This window comes from Hirundo rustica, chromosome 6 (genome assembly GCF_015227805.2).
Source record: "Hirundo rustica isolate bHirRus1 chromosome 6, bHirRus1.pri.v3, whole genome shotgun sequence".
Taxonomy (NCBI): domain Eukaryota; kingdom Metazoa; phylum Chordata; class Aves; order Passeriformes; family Hirundinidae; genus Hirundo; species Hirundo rustica.
In genome coordinates, this window is record NC_053455.1 from 33743229 (window position 1) to 33760856 (window position 17628).

Below are 17628 nucleotides of genomic sequence, written 5' to 3' on the forward strand. Positions count from 1 at the left end.
ATTCCAGAAAAAACTTCTTAATCATAAGTGTTTTGGGTTAAAAAGAACAAGAAACAAAAATATGCATTTAAAATATGCTTTTAAGAGGAAAAAAGTGAATATTAGATGGTAAGATGAAAATTTTAGGGTCAAATCTGGTTCCACTCTAACATCCAGCTAGAAAGAAATTTCTGTAAACTCAGGTTTTCACTCCAGGTCTGTTGGTGTATTTCCAAGGTTTTCAAATACTAAACAGTATCATAAGCAGATACATTTGTTCATTTAATATGTGCTAGTTAATATGTAGAGTTATGGAAAGAAAAGGTTTTGCTTTGCTTAAGATTCTAAGACGTCTTCCTTGTTCAGGGAAATGAATGATTGTCACATTTTTCTTTCCCTCTGACCAAACATGATTTACCTTGTAATTTGGACAATGCCACTTGGTTTTTTTTGAAATTGGTATTCTTCTGGAATGAGCACAAAAGGTTTTAAATGTGTAATCATAAGAAGATTTTCAGAAAGAAAGCCACTTTACCAAAGTCTGATAGGCTAGTATGTTTTATCATGAATCCTTTCATTAATCTATGTCCAAAGCTGAACAATTTAAAATAAATTAGTTGCCCTGTAGATTGTTTCCATCTGTCATACTCATTTCTCTCTCTTCTTTGCGATACAGTACATAAAATTTTAAAATTTTGTGCAGCTCTGTTCCTCAAAGGAAAACAATATTAGATGCCTCATGTAATATACTGCAGTGTTCATGATAACTTTTTTGTATTCTTGACCTTAACAAATGAAAGAGCAAAGGTATTTATTGAATTGTTAGAAATGGAAACCAAGGTAGGTCCATTCTAAGTATTTTCAAGAGTCACTTCTGTTTCTCATAATTAATTAAATTTACTATAAGAGTGATTGTAACATTCTGATTCCATGGAAAATCCACATACCCTTTACTTTCCCCTCCTTTCATGGCCACCAGTAGAAATATTGGTTACAATTTTCATGCTAATATTTTTTTCAGTACTGTATATAAGTTTTAAATTTTTATGAACTTAACTGTGTTGCATGAGAGTATATATGTAGGCATTTGCAAAAGGAGGAATCTAAAATAAAAAGAAGACTTTCGAGATCTGCTATACAAATGTCAGTTGGAGACAGAAGACATGGGTTCATGTTGGGCACCTAGTTGTTGACAGATCTGTATCTTCCATAAGTATGTAACCTCCAGTTTTTCCCCATTTGAGTAGAAGAACTTCACCAAAACTTATGACAACTCCATTTTGTAAAATTGCATAATCCTTATGAAAAGATTAAAAGGGAAGTAAGTAAATCTGTGCATGAAAAGTTGAGAAATTGTAATGTTGTGTTGGCCATTTTCACACTGGTTTTTATACAGAAGTACTACAAATATCTTAAAATGATAAAGAAGTGCAGTTTGGTAGGTTGGAATGTACGTCTGGAGGTCGGTCCTGTGGTCCAGAGCCTTTGAGCAAGAGTAATTTGATATTTAGATCAGGCTGTACAGGGCCATAGTTGTCTCAGTTTTGAATCTAAGGATGGAAATCCCAACACCTCTCTGGGTACCTGTTCTGGTGCTTAATTGCTGTCTTGAGTATTTTCCTTTATCCCATATGAGATTTTCCTGTGCTGCAACTTGTGAGTATTGCTCCATTTTCTTAGATAGGCATTCTGAAAAAGTCTGGCTCTGTCTTCTCTCTAGTTATTCTTTAGACAGTTTATGTGAAAATCCAGATCCCCAGCCCACTTTCTCTAAACTGGGCTGAACATACCTGGCTTCTCCTGCCTCTTCTTCAGGTGCTTAATTTAATTTTCCTTCCTAAATGTCATGATGTTATAAATAGGTTTTTCCAGATATGAATATATATTTATATATAATAAAAAATATTCTTATTCATAGAAGAAGGTGATGTGGACTGGATGTGACCAGCAAACACCATGCCAGTCATGTCACTCTTTTAACGCTGTGTCTCAGCATGGCTGATTAGTTCAGACTAACCTGTTGCATCCACACTGCTCTCATTTAGTGTTTCTTCAGGTAGCTATGTATCGCATTCTATTGCAAAGCATGGAAGAGAATTTAGAAATAAGAAACGGATGGAAGCTGAAAAGAGGCCCCCGTTCTCGATATTTCAGCAACTGTTACTTTAAATAGAGTCAAGGAGGAAACCGCAAAAAGAAAAAAAAAATCAGTTTATGCAGACTAAAATGCTTGATTTTCCAAATTTAAAGTACTGAAAACCATCTGAATTTATCAAGGATTAGAAGGGAATATATTTATCAATTGGAAAACATACAAAGGGAGAAAAGTTTAATTGGTATTATTCCAAGAAGTTAATTTAAAATTTCTAAATGTCTTTTTCCATCAGAGTCCTCAAACTGAGTGAAAGAATTTTGCAACAAAATGTCCACTAATTAACTATAGCCTGGTTTTGTTCTAGAGATTAATTGATGATTTCAATTGATAGATGGAGCTAATTTCTGCTTTCGTTGGATTTCTATGTATACATAGACCGAGAAATTAATTTGATGGGTTATCATTTATTCAGGTGGAATTATATATTTAGCTCATACATAAGACAACCTTCGGTAAAGCCTGTTCTGTGGACTAGAATTTTAGTATAATCATGATACAGTAATAAATAGTGCAAGGATTACAGTGTTGAGGGGTTTTGTCTATTGTTTGATTTGTTTGATACGCAGTAAGTTTACTGGATCGCATCAAGAAAATTCCAAGAATTATATCAATTTTGAGTATTAACTTTGTAAATAATTGCTAGGATCAATAGCTATGTCTTGATAAAAAATAATTGCTTATTCATTACAGGAGGATAGTATTCCAAAAAGTATCAAACATTCTCTTCTAAAATATTTTCAACCCATTGAAGCCTTAGTCTAATTTAAATTAAATGTTTCAAGTCAATTTAAAGGATGGGTTTAAATGTCTGACTAACATACATGCCAAAAAATCTTCCCAGCAGGGGCAGAGAATTTATATGATATTTTACAAGATATACTTATTTTAATTTTCTTTATGTTAGTTATCTGTTCTTTAAAATTTCTGCAGTGCAAGCAAGTAGAAATTTGAACTGGGTGGCAGAGCATGAGGAGTCAAATAGGTGCATGTGTTATTTCTCTAGGTAATAGCATAAAGGAAGCATGTATGTGGTTTCACTGTTTTTGCACAGTCCAATATTTACATTATCTATTTGAGGCAATGCAAAATGGTGTGAGGAAATGAGCAAAGGATGGCTTTGTACAGGAAAAAGGTTTTTTTGCAGGAGTTGGCACTCTTCATTCTCAGTTTTCTGACCACTTTTTAAATAGTCTCTTGCCTTAGGATGAGATGTATTTCAGGTTTTTTTGTTTAGAAGGATCCAATACAGGCATTTAAAATGCACTTTCTATATGTGCATTGGATTTTATTTTACAATAAAACTAACTTTTTGACAGTGTTCCACTGGTAACGATCATATGTGAATTCATTTAGTATTAATTTTTCTAAGTGGATAATTTCTTAAAATTTCATTGATTTTTTGGGTTTTGATAAAAAAGGATAGCATGGAATGGTTTCAATGGTTTAAACATTCAGATATATAATAGAGGAGAAAAGCAAGTATGTTTTTGAAGAGTTTACTCCCTGAAAGCAGATGTCTGCATGTGTGCACAAAGGCACAGGGAGAAAGCTTTCAGTTGGTTAAACAATGGCATGCTGGTGGTGGTTTTTTTTGTTTGTTTGGTTTTGGGTTTTTGGGGGGTTTTGTTTGTTTGTTTGTTTGTTTGTTTTTTGGGGGTTTTTTTGTCCTTTGGCTAAAGAATTCTCGGAAACTTCTTGTTAAAAATCATTCTGCAAATGTTAAGATTCTAAAATGAATCTGGGAAATAGCACACTTACGATTTTCTGTGCACTTTTTTGTGTGCCCTTTCAAATAAATAAATACATGTATGTATGTTAAGCATTAGTTGCGTAACTATGAAGGATACATCTGGGAGCAGGTAGTGTACATCTGGGAACAGGAGGAATACTGTTCCCATCAATGTGTATGATGGATAATGAATTATGTAGTTTGGAAAGTGTTAAACATTGGTATTGGGAGGAACCATGACTTCATATTTATGGACCTCATCAGCTTTTCCTCTTTGCGGAAGTGTGCGGTAAAAGACAGGACAGATTTCTGCTAGAATTGACAGTCACGTATCGAAGATTGAAACTGCATTAGTTCAGACCGTGGGGTACAAATTAGTAATAGTGGGGCTAATTAGTACTCTGAGAAGTGTTCCTGCTAATATTACAGGCAGTTTATTTGCATGATTTTCGATCTAAGCTGAATGCTCTGGCTGAACCAAACTTCTACCAGCTTGGTAGAAGAATTAATTAGGTCCAACTTTATGATATGTCTTGCACATAAAATCAGAGATCCAGCAATAGAGAGAAAAATAACAGATCACTTCTCTGGCTTCTACAGTTTCAGCTCATAAACTGTTTCAGCCATTGCCCAATTCTCTTATGTCTGATCCCTCATTCAGTACAATAAGTGATAAAATTTTTGAATGTTTGAAAGGTCCTTATTTTTCTTAGCACAGTAAAAATCTTAGCTCATCTGATGAAAATATTATTCTTGCTTCTTAAAAATGTTGTCTCTCTCTTAATTACCCAGACAAGACTCTTCAGTTTCAAAATATTCTCTTTTTTTGTACTGTTCAGAGCAAAGGGAAATGTTCCAGTTTCTCATCAGATTATGCTAGTGCATAGTTCCACACTCTTGACAGATCGTAATGAAGTGTAGAGTTCTGTATGTTTGGATCTTGACACTTAACAAAAATTTTCTACTAATCATGTATGCTGGAATCACTTAAAGGAATCTTTCAAAGACTTGACTGGAAAATTATGGGGCTTTAGTCATTATAATCATTTATATGTAGTGTTCCGTCCCTTGCAGTGTGCATCTCTGCTGAAGGGTGCCCTGAATGTAAACTACCATTTCAGAAGGAGTACATTAAGCAGAGGCTCAGATCTGTTGCTATGGTTTTAAAAATATTTAGTTTTTCTAGCAGTCTTTGTTCATTTTTCTAGATGTATTCTTGGGAAACAATTTTAACAGAAAGGTTCTTAAATTATTTGTATAAGATGTTGATGCCCTTTCACCAAACAAGGAGCTGCAAAAGTTTGGTTTAAGTTAGTTGAAACTAATATAGGCCTGAAAGTTTCCCTGTATGCCATCACTAACTGTAAAAGTTCAAAAATGTTGTTGAACTTAGAATAAACAAACAAAGCCCCCTCAAAGGCAAAGGTAGAATATCTGATGCAACTTGTGAGAATTGTCAAGGTATCTGACTCCTTCAGAACAGGTCAACTTTACAGAGTGTTTTGTATGCCACTAATTAAATTATTTCACTTTCCACATCTTAGGACATATCACTGAAATGTTTTTTCTGTCTCATTTTTACATGACAGCTAGAGCAGCTAAACAGATATTTGTTTCTGTGTGTCATGAGGAAATGTGTTTCAGACAAAGACTGGACTTTTTACTTATTATTTTCTGTCCTCTGAAATTAGTTTTTTAAGAAAAAGGAATTATTAATGTGTGAAGAAAATAACCATGTATTGAAGCACATTTCTTCTTTTAAATTAGCTGAAAGTATCTTCACAGAACAGTAGCTATACAAGCAAGTAATAGGATAGAATGGTGTATTTAGTTTTGTGTGCTAACACTTTTTTGCATTAAATTGTTGACCTTTATTTAAGACAACAAAAGCTAAGCTTGAGAACAGAGTCTGATGCCCTTTTAGGTTTTTCTCAGATAGTTTTGTTTCAGAAAACTTCCCACCCCACTTCATGGCATTTCCATCTCTTCTTTCTTCAAAGGTGTCAGTGAGCCCCGCTCTGGCTTCAGTGAAGTGCTTGAACATTTGTGCATTCCGTTATTGACATGTACTGATTATCAATATGTATCCAAAATAAAATACTGTCTCAGAAACTTTACTGAGTCAGTCGCAGCATAGCCTCTTGCAGTTGGAAGTTGTTAAAATTATTACCATGTTCCCACAGAACCATGATGAATCTCTTATCTTCTGTACATTATTTAAAATTCTATTTGAAAAGAAAATTTACATGCAAGCTTATACATAAGTGCAAAAGCTGTAGATAGTGCAAAATGCATTAAATTTGTATCACGTGAACAGCTTCAGTAAGTAGGTATCTAACTGCATAACAGGAGACTAAAACCAGATCCTGCAGCAGTGCACAATGGGTAAACATGCATCTCCACCAGTATCTGTTTGTTTAGCTTGCAAAGTTGTTTCCAAGTAATAAAATTAGTAAAGCAAAACCAAAGGAACTAAATCATGAGAAAATTTTATAGCACTTGCTGAATAATATAAATTTATGAATTTTATTGGACGTTTATTAGGTTTTTATTTGGACGTATAGATCCAAGTAGTGTAACACTGTAAAAGATCACGGATTCTCGTTATACAGAAATTTGGGGTTATTTAGCACTACACTGAATTCATTTGCAGTATGATTTGAAATGCTCTTTGAAACAGAAAAGGTAAGAGTTCTAAAAAAGAATTACCAAATAGTAATCCTTTTGTCAAAGATATACTTGCATTGTAACAAAATAAAAGAGCAAGCCTGGCAGTATAACCTGCCGTACCCTGAGCAGACAGGAGTTGGGGGAGTTTAGCAGCTTTCACAGAGGCATAACTCATAGGGGCTAGTGTCAGTGACAGGTTTATAGGAATTCATGGTGTTGATACTTGGTTTTGCTGTCAGGCTGATTCCTGTAAGTGCTACTGGTGGGTTCTGGTGAGTAAATAGTTAGTAATTTACTGTTATCAACTTTAAACTATTTCTGGTTTTGCGTTTACTTTAAAAATGGTGCTTAAAAAATTCCAAATCGTGTCTGATTGACACAGAAATGCTCTTTACATGAAAGTTTGTTTATGGGCCATGATTCTTTTGACAGATTTACAAGTGTCTGTGGAGTTTTAAGACTATTGCCCAATAGGCATTAAGTGAGAGACATTCTATTTTGTAAATATTTTCACTTATATTGGGGATTTTTGAAGAACTTTTTGAGCCAAGTACTGCATTAAATCTGAAGACAGTGGCAAACTGATAATCAGCAGTTTCCAGCTTTGTTTTAATGTTTTGCTAATGCTTTCCATTTCTGTGGCCAAGATCTGTAGTGGGTGAAGAATGATGTACATCCAACAATTTGTAAGGGCTTTCAAATACTTTTGCACACTTGTATTTTCCTTTTTTCTTTTTTTTTTTTTTTTTTTTGCAATAGCTCATTTAGAAATAAACAATTTTCAAAATAGCATATTACATTCAATTTCACTAACATACAGCTCATACCAAGGAAAAGAACCAAAAGTTTATTACATTAGTGGAGAATTTGTGTCTGTTTGAATTCAGTAATGCTGAAACAGGTTTTTTATTTTCCCAAATGGTTATTTTGGAATGAGATGGTGAGAGGTGAAGTGTATGTGTGGCGTGATAGCTGTCAGCTTCCTCGGATTCCTCAGAATTTCAGAAAGATATTTTTTCAGAAAGCAGCATTTCAGTATGTATTTAGAAGAAGGAATGCATAGTGGGATCCTTTACCTCCAAATCGTTCTAATAGAAACTTTGCTGAAGTAATTTTTTTTTAAAGAGGAAAAGTTTTGTACTGTAAATATGAGAGTATTGTACAAAGAATAGATGTAAGATTCCCTCCTGTTACAGTATTTTTAGCAAGGAAAAGAAAAGCAATTTATGGGACTAGACTTTCCAGTTTTAGGGGTTTTTTAATATAATGTTTGGTATGACATTTTTAACATTAAGTTTCAAATAAATAAAAAAACCAGCTAAACAAAAAAACTTATATAACAGGAAATTCAGTGAATACTAGTTACCAGAAAGTGTTTTATTAGGTTGTGTAGAACTGAGGTAGGTCATACAGTTGTATGGTAGACTTCCACCACTATTACAAAAGCTGCTGCATAAAGACCATCTGACTTTATTATGTATCATTACAACTGCCATTTTAATCAAAACCTCCACATTAATTGCATCATTAAATGCTTTTTGCTCTTCAAAAAATGTCTTTATGTGTATCTGGTTTGTGATTCCTTTGAACACACTTCCATTATTCCTTGCCATATATATCCCCAAGCAAATTTGCTCATATTCTAGGGTACTTCAGCCTAAAAGATCTCTTTTTCAGGCTTTACAATAATGTAAATTATTAGAATTTGCCAGTGTTTGCTTGACTTCTTCTGTCTCTTTCAATTTTGTTGTTTCAAGATCACTTTAAGCAATTAAAACTGGTATCTCATTTCACTTAATCTCAAATTTTCAGAGTTTTAATCTGCATTCTGATTCACTTATTCTATGTCATCTGTCCCATTTTTCTTCATTTCTGCGCCTTTCTTTTTACTGTTCTTCTCTCATTCCAAATACCGATCTCCTTGTTAGGGGTGTTAGGATTCTTCTTAAGAATTCTTTATCCAAATCAATTTTTTTTCTATATGCACTCTGTGTTGGTGCTTTTTATCCAGATTTTCTTGTAGTTTTTGTCATCTGATTAAGGTTAATGTTAGTAATCTCAATTTAAAACATAAAAAAATTACTGAAGGAGGTTTATACGTGTTTTCTTTTTTATTTTAGGAACAGTTCGTCCTAGTCCTGATCACTTAAATACATGGGACCTACCTGAGTAACCTCTATAAATCTTGTGTTATTAAAGCTTGTAGGAAGCATCCAGGAAGTTTTCAATGCTTCAGATGATGCATTAGCAACACCATATATTTGAGAAAATGCCTTTCTAGAGTATATTAGAGTGTGTTTAGATACTACTGTACCTACAAGCTTGTTAGTCTAATACATATTCGTAGAAAACTAATTCTGTATAGGTTTATATAAATTTGTTGTGAGAGTATTATAAAAGAAATACTGGTTTGCAGTTGTTGCAGCCTTACATGACTTTAAGAACCATGGGCATTTACTGTCTTTCAAATGTCTGAACATATTGTGTGTACTGTACTTCTTCTACGGTTTCGTAATTTTCTATTTATCCAAAATAATTTCTAAATATTCCCTCATGATTTTCTTTTGATTTGTTTAAACGAAAAAAAAATAACACAAACCTGTGTGTTAACTCTGTTCAAACTTACAGTCAGAAACTTACAATACTGTTATTTTGCTAGATTTTTTCCACTTATAAAATTCTAATGTCTGTTGTCTTCTTCCGAAGTCATATTACAATTTGCTTGATTGAAATCTCTTTCTAATTATGCAAACATAAATATTAAGCATACACACATTTCAATCAATGTATTGTGACAGTCACAGAAAGTTCAAATTTTTAATGATAAGCAGCATGTATTATAAGAAAATAATCTTAAGATGTCATATATACTTCCCTGATTTTGGATTTTTCTTTTTTGCTTAATTTAAATTATTAAAGACCCATAACTGAGCAGCTAATAAAAGACTGTCTTTCCCAATCTAGTATGTTGAAATCGCCACTCCATTCTGCCAACTATCTGGCATACAAACAAATACCCATTAACTTTACTCTGAATCATTTCAAAGTTTTGTCATATGCTGCTGGTAACAAGACTATAGATTAAAAATACACGTAGGCTGTAGCCCAGGCCATTTTAGAGAACCTGCATGAGTACTGGAGGGTTGCTAAACTAAAATGTACTCTTGGGTGGAAATGGGTATTTACCAGTATTTTTCTATAAGAATTGTCCAAATGTATTTCTGCTCTCAATTAATTAAAAAGCTGTGGGTTTTTTCGGTACGTCCTAATGGTCCAAAGGTATTATAAGCACAGTACTACTTGCACAGTAAAATGTACTCATCTATTTTCAACCTTCTGTTGACATTTTACACTACCTTGCAAATTTAAATAATGTGACATTTTAATTACACAGGCTCAACCTCTGATTCCACAGTTTTATATTAATTTTTGTTTAATGGTGGTAGCAATGTGGTGTGAATGCAGTTCGTCCAGCCAAACTGTAAGTCTTAGGTTTAACTCCAAAATAAGTTTCCATCTAAATTCAGCTTCTTGGCAATGAAAAGTTGTGGAAGAAAAATCTTGTAGTGGTTCATAAATCCAGTTGCTAAATGGAAAGTAATTTCATTTTGATTTCTGACTCCCATCATCTTTAATGTGGAACACTGGAATACACTAAGTTTACTAGAAGTTTGAGGCCTTGTTCATTGGCAAAAAAAATCAAGGTTTTCAGAAATTGGTAGAGCATTGGTTCTTAAAATAGCAGATAGATTAAACAGTAAACACATTGCACTTAAATGTAAGTTAACTTTCTTACATACTTCAGCTGTTTCATAACATGGTCTGGGGATGGAATACTTAATTAATGTTGAATTTCTGCATCTCTTTCAGGAAAAAATGGTTGAGTACGGGATGCCTGGCACTGGTTGATTAAAATCAATCCAGATACAAGGCATCCTCCACTCACCACAGAAACAGACTTTAAAGCTTTAAATATACCATCTAGAGTTAGTGTGGGAGGCAGGCTGTGTTAGTAGCAAGCCCTAGTACACTGCAGGCATAGAACAAATTCCTTACTAAAGACAAATTCTACTCTTTAAACATATATAGAATTTTATATATATATATATATATAGCTAGTAATAATTACTAGACTGTTATTTTTATTTTAATGTAATTGCTGGATTCCCTAGTACTTTTTACCTCTGAAGTAAGTTCAGGTGACAAATTTAGATGTAGGGTCCTATGGTGCTAAAATCTACTTCTGGTATGTAACTTCTGTCATAAATGTGTCTCATCTTTTTGCAGCCTCTGAAAAGCAGATGAAGTTAGTTTGCAGAGAGTCGTCTGAAGAACATCTCCAGCCCTTCAAGGAGAAATTAGAGGAATTCTTCCAGAAAGGTAACCACATCTGAAAAAAACCCTTATTGCCAAATAGTGTAGCGGTTTATAAAGTTATGCATAATGTAAGCTGCAATAAGTATCTGTTTCCTCTGAAAATTCCTGTGGATTATGTTCCTAATGGGCCTTATATATGTTCATATATGTCGATATATGTTATACAGATCTTAGGCATCACTTGTCAAAGATAATCACTCCCTTGATCTCACCCATTTCCCACTGGTTATTTTGTGCTTTGTTCTTTATTATTATTTGTAGGCAAAATGAAAAATATATTCATCACAGACCAAATTTATCAGAGGGAATGTAAAGCTTCAAAGACTTAGAAGAGTGAAAGACACTCATTTAGAGAAAGTCCACATATATACATGTCATCTTTTCTCCCTAGTGTGAGCTTATGAACTGACTTATTCATATTTACAGATTTTTGTCTGGTGTGAGACAGCAATAAGGATTTAAAACAATGATTTACCAGGTTAGAGTCTGGAGACAGTGGGTGAAAACTAAGGTACAATTTGGTCATCAGCTGAAGAACAATGTAAGTGCAGGTTGCTATTAAAAACAAGAGTCTGGCTCCTTCCTGTTTCCCATACTGTCTTCCCCATCACCTGCTTCTGCCAGCACCATTGCTTCTGGAGCTGTGGAACATACATACCTGAAGAGACTTTGCCCCCCCTCTCCTTGCAGGAGTACAGTCTTTCTGGGTAAATGAAACCAATTCTGTATTTTTGAGAGAGATACTAGAATTGTTAAGAATTTAATTGTATTTCTCATAGAAACAGTGAATGGTTTAACAATTTACTATTTGAGAAGTCAGTTAATTATCTGAATCTGCTGATCCAGACAGAATATTAGTGATCATTCTGATTATTCTAATAATTTATTAATTAGCCTAATCCTTTTTATAAATGTTTTCCTAATGTCTTTTTAATAACTTTGTTTCATGGGGCTATCTTGTGTAAATACCTTGACAAATGAAAACAGGCTGTTTCAAAAGCAACAGTTAAATTGTATTGATAAATAAGCTAATACTTTCTTTTACCCTTCTCCCAGGCCATGGAGTTCAATGGATATACTTATTTGATATTTTATTTTTTTTAAGTGCAAGTATATTTGGACAACATTTAGCAGCAGATTCCTTGCCACAGGACTTTTAAAATTTAAAAAATGTAATGGAAATCTTGATGTCACTGCAAGACAGTTTCATTGTCTTTCTAATGTTTTTAATTGGAAATTTTTACTTACATTTTAACAATAACATCAAAATTGAATTAGTACTCTCTCTCTCTCTTTCTTTATATATGTGTGTGTGTGTGTGTGTGTATATATATATATATATTTGTATTTTTTCAGAACCGTTATGATCTCCAGCATGTTTCTTGATCTAGCTTGCCAAAGTATTGTAATAATTCAAGTTTGCCCAGGTCTTGCCAGGATCCTAGCCAAATGTTGTCTTCCACAATAACATCACAGATTCTGTAATTCTTACTACACCCTGGATCCCGTGAGGGCTGGTGTGGTTTGTGCAGTTGCCAGCTTAGCACCACACAGCTGTTTGCTTGCTGCCCCTCCATGGGGAGGCAAGGTGGGGGTGGAAGGGTGAGTGAAAGAAAACTAATGAATTCAAATACAGACAATTAAACAGTTTTAGCAAAAGCTGTGTGAACAAGCAATGCAAAATACGGAATTCAGGCAACTCTTTCCCGTCAGTGAGCAGGTGTTCAGCCATTTCTTAGAATCATTAAGGCTGGAAGAGACTTCTTAAAAATTATCAAGTCCAGCCATTAACCTAACATTTCCAGTTCTACCACTAAACTATGTCCCTGAGCACAACATCTACGCTCTTTTTGAACTCTTCCAGGGATGGTTTTTCCACTTCTCTCCTGGATAGTGTTTCAATACTTGATAACCCTTTCAGTGAAGAAATTTTCCCCAAATTCCAATCTGAACCTCCCCTGACGTATTTGTCCTATGACCTGCTACCTGAGAGAAGAGACTGACCCCATGTCGCTTTGCTCTCTGGGGGCTGTGGAGACTGACATGGCCTCTCCTGAGCCTCCCTGTCCCCGGGCTAAACACCGCCAAGCTCCCTCAGCTGCTGCTTGTCAGACTTGTGCTCCAGACCCTTCCCAGCTCCGTTGCCCTTCTCTGGACGTGCTCCATCACCTCAGTTGTGTGAGGGGCCTAAAACTGAACACAGGATTCAAGTTGGGGCTTCACCGGTGCCAAGTACCATGGGTTTTATCACTTCCCTAGTCCTGTTCGCCACAGTATTTCTAAGTTCCGTTTAGATCTCACATTTTTAAATTTCACATTACCAGGAAAGCAGGATTTCATCACACATAACCACTATTTGGAAAGACAAGCATCAAAACTCTGGACTTCTCCCCTGCTTCCCTGTTCTTTTCCCAGATTTATTTGAGCATGATGTCATGTGGTATGAGTTATCCCTTTGATAAATTCGGCTTGGCCCCTTCCAACCTCTTGTTCATCCCCAGCCTACTTTCTGAACATCAGCATTAGAAACAGAGAAGGCCTGAATGCTGTGCAGGACTGTTCAGCAACAGCTAAAACGTGGATGTGTTATCAACACAGTTTTGGTCACAAATCTAGTCTACAGCACCATAGGAGTTTCTATGAAGAAAGTTAGCTCCACCCCAGCTAAAACCAGCAGAAGGAATCATACCAAAACAGTCTTTAGTTTTTAAGACAACCCTGTACCTGGTTTCTCCTGCTGCGCTGAGCTACCCTTTAAATTGTACTCTACTTTCTTATGCATGGAATATTACAAAAATACCCAGCTGATCTTGAAAGAAGACTAGTTCTGCTTTAGATAAAATTGTAATTTAATTGTTCATTATCATTTCAAATAGAAAAACATATTCTTCTGGATATTTTCCCCGTTTTTGCCTATTGATGTGAAAATTGAGATATATTTATCTTTGTCAGTATGACAGAAAATTTTATTGTTATGTGTGTGAATAATGTATATATTTTTTTTAAAAAGAGAGGGAGAGAATACATTCCTGCATGCTGTTCTGGAACAGTAAGTTCTATGTATTATATTTATTGGGCACTTTTTAGTGAGGTCTTTTGTATACTAGAAAGAGCAAAACCACCTGGATTGCTCAGTTGTCCACTTTTTCTTATGTTCCTTTATTCTTCTTTTCTTAATAATGTTATGCTTTATGGTATCTAATCAGACACAATTTTGTATAAGTTAACTTCTTACCTTTTGACATCTTATTCTACCTTATTCTGAGTTTTCAGTAGATTGTCAGATTCTATAGTGATTGACTCTATTTTTCTGTCAGTCACCTGATTGATTCGAATCTTTATAATGGTGCATGGTACTTTCTTTGGCATTAGAATGGACATCCTATAAAATTCCACACTGAAGATAGGGGAAAATAACACAGAAACCCACTTGATTTATGGCTCTAGGATAGGCGTTTGACAAATGCCAAGGTCAGAGATGTCTGCAAACTCAGCTGCTTCTCTGAAATTAGGAGCTGATATTACTGAGCATCCAATGAGCATCTGTTTTTAGTTTTGTTTGTTTAAAAAAGAGTTGTGACTGGTTTAAGCAAATATAAGAAAAAATTGTCTGTTATCTTTCTGCCAGCTCACAGCAAGTATCCAAAACTCAGATGCTTTTCTGAAACTTCTGGCGTGAAAATAGGGCTGGAAATCATAGATATTGAGGTTTTTCCCACACGCACAATTCCCATTATTTCTAGTCAATGTGAAGCTGGAAATACTGTAAGAAAAAAAAAAATCCTGATTTGCTTATACTGAAGTGTTTACATTTCCTAATTATAATTAATACCAATTAAATTTAATACTTCTTGTGTTGTAACAAAAAACACTGAGAGTGTTATGGAGACTGACATTCTAAAATGCTAGAGGGGATAAACTGTACTTCTGCTGATGTCAGTGCTGGTTTGTATAACTGGATGTAATGTAGCCCTGTGCCTTCAGCAGGGAATTAGGTGCCAGAAGCTTTGGGTTCTATTCCCAGTTTAGCTACTTTATGTGTGATGCTAGCAGTTGGTTAATATCCTTTTCAGAGAGTGCCCCTCTTTTCTGGTACACAGAATGTTAAAAAATGATTCTTGCTGGTTTTCATAGTGAAAGATAATCTTTGTCAAGTACTTTGTGAATCCCGCATGAAAGACCTCTTGTGTAAACTGTCTTAATGCTTCACTGTATTTGATATGCCTATGCTTTTTGGAAAAGGCTTAGATTATTCTCAAAGTTGAAATAATCTTTAGTAAATCTAATTATATCATGTGCAACAAATTATATTAGTTTTCCTATAGTATGGAGACCTACTAATTATTATAAATTAGTATTCACTTACTGTATTTCCATTGAAATTATGTATGGGGCAATTAACAATATGTTCATAATTATTTTCCATTTAAATTGCCATGATATTCAAGAAAGTGCGAAATACTGTGTGGTCTGGGATGCTCTTTAATTCATTAAATTCTTGCTCAGAATTTCTTGGAAGAAAACTTTTCTTTTGATATGGAACTATCTCCCACAAGAAAAAAAAAATCAGAATACTTAGATGACTATAAGAAAGATGCAAAAACTCTCTTTTGAAAAGGAGAAGATAAGATTTTCATTACTGCAACTGTGCAGCTCACTAGAAGGGCCTTTAACCCTTGGTGTTTTTCATAGTGTTTCTTATTCTCCTTGTGTATTCCCTCAAGAATAATACAAACCAGAAAGTAAATGACCTACAGGAGTAGGTGACTAATTAAATTTATTTCTATTTTGCTGCCTGACTATTTCATATTGTTTGTCCATTTTAGTAAGTGTAGAAATGAACACCACAGATTCATGCAGTTTCTTGCAAAATCTGTTTCCAGATTCTTCTTCATTGGATCCAGGTCAGAAAGCATGTAAAAACTTTATTCTGGGCTTGGGTTCCTCCCTGATGAATTGGATTGTGAAAATGAAGAAGTCTTTATGCTTCATAGCAGTTAGCATAGGATAAGCATGGCTGCTTCTCTTCATTTCTCTAAGAATAAAGGATCTTGGTGATGAAGACTCTGCTATAACAGGAATCCATTTATTTAGAACAGAGTTTGGGAAGCACGTCTAATGTCACAACACAACAGTTTTTGAAATTCATTAGCAGTGGAAAGCAAAGCTATTTGGGAAAGGTGCATGATACACTGGAGTGACCAAGGTAACAAGCAAGATGGAGAGGGAGGGATTTGTCAAATACAGTACTCTATTGAGATTAATCCCAAAGAAAAAGAAATTGTCCTATGTTTAGAATTCTAGCCTAACATTTGGGAAACATTGGTTAGATGAATTGCTTTGCTACAACTGCTGTGTGTTGTATGCTACATAAAAGGTCAACACTGTGCTATCTATGGGAGTATGGAATAGAAAAACAGAGTCATAGACCAAACTAGTCACTGCAGCATTATGTCAGGAGCTAGTGAGTTTTTCAGACAAGCTTAGCAACCATATGGGAACAGTATGCAAATCCACTTGGAACTGCTGAGTGATTTCTTAATAATTTTAGCCAGGCTGCAGTAGCTACCTGGGCATGCATCCAGTCCAATGCATTTTCAAATTGATGTCTGGTATCGAACAGGAGTTTTGATCCACATTTCCTCATCTGCCTGTTGAAGGGCACCACAGAGGATTACTGAGGTAGTCCATTGGGAAAGAAAATAAGATAAATTCTATTAGGAAGGCCGTGAAGGCTGGAGCTGAGAGTTGGAGCTGTTCAGCCTGGAGAAGAGAAAGCTCTGGGGAGACCTTGCAGCAGCCTTCCAGTATCTAAAGCAGGCTACTAGACCTGGAGACGATATGTATTTATAGGACAAGGAGGAATGGCTTTAAACTGAAAAAATGTAGATTTAGATTAGATAATAAGAAATCCTTTACAGTAAGGTTGGTGGGGCACAGGAAAATTTGCCCAGAGTAACTGTGGTTTGCCCCACCACTGGGGGAAGTGTTCAAGGACAGTTTGAATGGTGTGGGCCTGACATTTCTAAGTCTGAAGAGATTTTAGCCTGCTAGCAGTGCTACCTGTTTCCCAAGGGAAAAGTTCTCGAGGAAGCCTCTTCTCAAAACAATCTTGGCAAAACAATTATCTTTCCCAAAACAATCTTTCTCCAGGTGGTGTTTTGCTGTTTCTCTAGTTTCACCAGTGGGGTTAGACAGGTGTCGTTCCTAGTCACCAATCATGTTAAGTTTCTGTCAGAACACCTTATAAAAGGTGGTAAGAATTAGACAGTAAAGCCTTCTATACTCTTTGCCTTCTGAAAAATACTTAGTCTTTTGTCTTTCTTCATGTCCTACAGCAACAGGATGGGGCTCTGAACCACTTGGTTTACATGTTCCAACCAACCCATGGCAGCACGGTTGGAACTGGATGATCTTTGAGGCCCCATCCAACCCAAACCATTCCATGAATCTATGATAAAAGCTAGCAGCTGGCCGACTTTGAATTTCTTGTTCATCATTTCCTACTTGTTCCTTAGTGTGTAAATATTCTCTCCAAGATGTTGTTCTTGTGCTATAGGTGCTCATACATGGTGATTTATGCTTCTCATCTAGTAGCATCTATTGTATTAACCCTGGAAAAGCAACCTTTCATTAGCCACATACATATTTTGAGTGTAGGAGGATGATAGCATAGTTTATTACATGACAGGGAAAAAAGTATTTCCACTCAAAATTG

General features: G+C 35.1%; 1 protein-coding gene across 3 annotated transcripts in view; it reads left to right on the plus strand.

The window, feature by feature from the left end:
• FMN1 (formin 1) overlaps nt 1-17628 on the plus strand; it is a 173234-nt gene that overhangs the window by 126843 nt on the left and 28763 nt on the right. For all 3 annotated transcript variants that reach the window (XM_040068119.2, XM_040068120.2, XM_040068121.2), the window contains one exon: nt 10821-10913. In XM_040068119.2, coding sequence (XP_039924053.1) covers nt 10821-10913 — 93 coding nt within the window. The remainder of the gene's footprint in view (nt 1-10820; nt 10914-17628) is intronic.